The sequence below is a fragment of the Athene cunicularia genome, assembly GCF_003259725.1.
Source record: "Athene cunicularia isolate RWA chromosome 22 unlocalized genomic scaffold, athCun1 chr22_part2, whole genome shotgun sequence".
In the NCBI taxonomy this organism is placed as follows: domain Eukaryota; kingdom Metazoa; phylum Chordata; class Aves; order Strigiformes; family Strigidae; genus Athene; species Athene cunicularia.
In genome coordinates, this window is record NW_020799129.1 from 26,524 (window position 1) to 30,285 (window position 3,762).

The 3,762-nt window shown below is 61.2% G+C and overlaps 1 protein-coding gene across 1 annotated transcript; it reads right to left on the reverse strand.

The window, feature by feature from the left end:
• Positions 1 to 602: 602 nt before the first annotated feature.
• LOC113488139 (interleukin-1 beta-like) lies at positions 603 to 2,145 on the reverse strand. The gene is made up of 6 exons (XM_026863165.1): positions 2,105 to 2,145; positions 1,963 to 2,011; positions 1,666 to 1,855; positions 1,388 to 1,558; positions 1,133 to 1,278; positions 603 to 1,046 (listed from the first exon to the last, which is right to left on the reverse strand). Exons 1-6 carry the CDS (start codon positions 2,143 to 2,145, stop codon positions 834 to 836), a joined length of 810 nt encoding a protein of 269 aa, XP_026718966.1. The 3' UTR covers positions 603 to 833.
• Between the last annotated feature and the right edge of the window lie 1,617 nt (positions 2,146 to 3,762).

Genomic DNA, 3,762 nt, shown 5'->3' on the forward strand with positions numbered 1-3,762 from the left:
GTGAGTGAGGGGGGGCGGGACGAGGCGGGGAGAAGGGCCGAGAGGGGGCGGGGCTTACTGCTTGCTGGGGGAGTGGTCGGGGCGTATAGAGGGCGTGGCTGGTGTGGCGGAGGCGTGGCGAGGGCGGGCGGCGGTTGCCCCGTTAATTAGAGCCGATTTCCGTCAGTTAGCGTGGGCCGGTGTCGCGTGGAATGCCGTGCTGTATGATGTCATGTCATGCTACATACAGCCCACCACAGCACACTGGGAGGTGGTGGTAGGGGCTGGGACAGCGGTGGCAGCCCCGGGGGGCTGCTGGGGGCTGTGGGTGACCCTTACTCCTGGGCTGCCCACCCCAGCCCCCAGCTGCACTGTGGGATGGGGATGGGGTGGTCCCAGGTCTGGGGGGGGCCTGTGGGTGTGGAGTGGGTCCCAGGGGTGTGAGGCCACCCTGTACCCCTTGGGCTTTGCACCCAGGCGTGGAGACCCCACAAACCAGCCGAAACAGCTGGATTTTCCCATCCATAAGCTACCCCCACATCACTTAACCCCTGTGAGAGCAACGAACTGAGCAACACCATCCTGGGAAACCTTTTATTTTCATTATCAACAAATACCCCCATTCTTGATAACAATACCACAATATTTCCAGTAAAATTATATATGTTAAAAGCAAGGGATAGACACAATAAATAGGGATAAGTTGGGGTGCCTCAGACCCACAGGGCCCAGAGCTGCTATTTCACATGAAATAGATGGGGAGGATGGGGGTGCCAGTGTGGGGGTTTGTACTCGGTACATACAGCCTGAAAACCGGCAACTGCCGGTTGGGTTTGGTTGGGCGCAGGGGCCCCTCAGTGACCACTCAGCTCGTAGGTGGCAATGTTGACCTGGTCAGGCTGGTTGGTGATGCCAACGGGCTGGCGGGGCTGCAGGGAGGTACAGATGAACCAGCCAGGGAAGGCAGCCGACTCGAAGCGCGTGGTCCTCTCGTTTGGGCTGTCCAAGCGGTAGAAGATGAAGCGGGTCAGCTCCACACTCTCGATGTCCCTCCTGATGTCGGCTTCCTAAAGTTGGTGGGGCAAACGGGGTTAAGGGTGGGATGGAGCCCTTCTCCTCATGGGGGATGGAGCCAGTGGGACCTCCAACTCACCTCCAGCTGCAGCACAGGCTCAGAACCACTCATCACACATGACATGTATAGTTGGAAGCCCTTGATGCCCAGTGCAACTGGCATCCGCCCAGTCCCTGGGCCACCCTGTGATGCTCGGGGTCGGTACAGAGCAATGTTGAGCTTCACTGCAGAGAGAGGAGATGGGTTAATAAGTGGTCTTGGGGTTCTGGGGTGTCTCCTGGGTGGTCCCAGGGTTGGGGATGGGGACATTGTGTTGGGACTGTGTCCCCTCACCTTTCCGCCCACCATCAGGTCCTTGAAGGTGCAGGGCCACCAGCTGGGTGGGTGACTCCAGCACAAAGCACTTCTGGTCTATGTCAAGGATGTCGAAGGACTGGGACCGGGTGTAGCGGTAGACGGGCGCCTTGGCGTAGCTGCTCTCAACCCTTTGGAAGGAGACAGGCTCTGCAGGAAGGGAGATGGTCAGGGGTATGCTGATGCTCCCAGGTCCAAGTGCATCCCCAAGAGCTTCCCCCAGCTGCGGTAACACCCCAACCACCACCACCCCTTACCAAAAATATCATCCAGAAAGCCTGCAAGGTCACTGTCAGCAAAGTCCTTGTGCGTTGGCTGCTTCAGGAGCTTGGTCATGGCAACCACAAGGATGGCGGCCCGGCGAAAGTTCCTGGCAGGGTGTTCCTTGGTCACGGTGACCTGGATGTCCACCCCGGGTGATGTCACCTCTGTCTCCAGGCAAGGTTTCTGGGAAGGAAAGGGGACGTGGGGTGAGAGCCTGGCTTCAGGATGTGGGGTGAGAGCCCAGCTTCCCCATCATGGGGACCTCACTGTTCCCACCACCCCTGTGTTACCTTCTGCAGGCAGATGCAGTCAGGGTCATAAAATGTCTCCTCGTTCAGGCTGAAAGGCAAAGGGAGATGGTGAAGCCAGGGCCACCATGGTACCAGGGAGGCATCATGTCCCCAGTGTCCCTTCTGGCACAGCCACACTTACCTGCTGCTCTCTAGTGTGTCTAAATCGGGGACGAATGCCATCGCCACTGCTGACTGGAAAAGCCCGGGCAGAGACCTGTCGGTACTTGTTGAGTACTGTGGCACTTGGCTGCCTGCTCCTGCCTGTCCTGCCTGCAGCGTTACTTGGGCACTCTCTGAGTCTGGCGTCTGTGTGCCGGGTTTTCAAGATTCTCTGGAAGGAAGCACTGTCAGGGCGGGATTTCCACCTTTCGCAATGGGTTTGCTCAGTTCCTCTAGTGAGACTGGGAGGGCTGGGGGGCTGGCTGCCCCCAAGCAGTGCTGTGGGGCTGTGGGAGGGGCTGTGTTGGGGCAGAGCAGAGGCAATGCTTTGAGGTTGTGTGTGAGGCAGGGTAGGGGGGATGCTTTGGGGTTGGTGTGTGGGGCAGAGATCAGGGGTGATGCTTCAGGATGGGTGAGAGGGCAGAGAACAGGGGTGATATTTGGAGTCAGTGTGTGGGGCAGATAGCAGGGGTGATGCTTGGGGATCAGGGTGTGGGGCAGAGAGCAGGGGTGATACTTGGGGACAATGTGTGAGGCCGATGCTTGTGTTTCGGCCCTTGGCAGCCGGGCTGACCCAGCAGGAATTGCCTCAGCCGCAGTCCCATCCCACCGAGGCCGCAATGATGCCCATCCTCGTCAGAGCTGGGGACCTTGGCTGCCCCGGAAGGGGCCAGTGTTGCAAGCACTGCTGCTCTGCCATTTCCCCACAGCCTCCTCCTGTGCCGCCCGGGCCCATGGCTTTGCAGCACTGTGGCTGTCTGGGCCCTCTCCATCAACTCTCCTGTCTCTACCATCCCTATATCAGAGGCTGTAGGACCTCACTGTCCCCCCAGTCCCTTGTGCCCACCCTGGGAGATGCGGTACCTCGTCACCCCCCAGCAAGCAGCACACCCACTTCCCAGGATGCCCCACGTCCAGCTGGGCTGCCAGCAGTTGCACCATGCTGGCCGGGCCAGGGAAGTGCGTGGCTGGGCTTGCGTTGCCGCGGGCTGTTGGGGTGGTTTCCTGGGGCCAGTTTCGCTTCCCAGAAGTGCTGACCAGCCCTGTGTGGCTCCTCGACTCGAGGTGACTCACCCGGCAGGAAATTTCCAGAAACCCCGGAACTCCCCGGGGCACCTCCTGCCTGCCCTGTCCTGCTTGTGCCCCCAGCCAGCTCTGCCTGTCCCCTGTGCAGGGGCGAGGTGCGCTGGCTGTCATCGTGCTGAGATGCCCCTGAGTGCCTGAGGTCCCCCAGGCCAGGGTGTCCTTCACACCATGGCAGGGGTCCCCAGGTCATAGTGGGGACCCCAGGCCGTGGTGGGGATCCCCAGGGCACTGGGGGGGTGTTGGGGAGTCCCCACAGTGGAGGTCTCCAGGCTGTGGCAGAGGTCCTGAGGCCATACTAGTGGTCCCCAGGCCATAGTGGGGTCTCCAGGTTGGGGGGGGGGGCCATGGCATACTAGGGGTCCCTAGACCGTGGTGGGGTCCCCAAGCTATAGTGGGGTCCCCCGGCCATGGTGGGGGTCCCCAGGCTGTGTTGGGGGCCCCAGGGCGTATTAGGGGTCTCCAGGCCGAGGCCTGAGGCACGGGCCGCGCCGGGTAACCATGGCGACCACCCTCACCCCCGGCCCCCTCGGCCCCGCCCCCCGTCTGGCCCTG

Coding starts and splice junctions, on each gene's coding strand:
- LOC113488139 (XM_026863165.1), bottom strand. CDS start 2,145: ATGGCATTCGTCCCCGATTTAGACACACTAGAGAGCAGCAG. Junction 2,012..2,104: donor GACACACTAGAGAGCAGCAG/GTAAGTGTGGCT, acceptor TTTGCCTTTCAG/CCTGAACGAGGAGACATTTT. Junction 1,559..1,665: donor CTTTCTGGATGATATTTTTG/GTAAGGGGTGGT, acceptor CCCTTCCTGCAG/AGCCTGTCTCCTTCCAAAGG.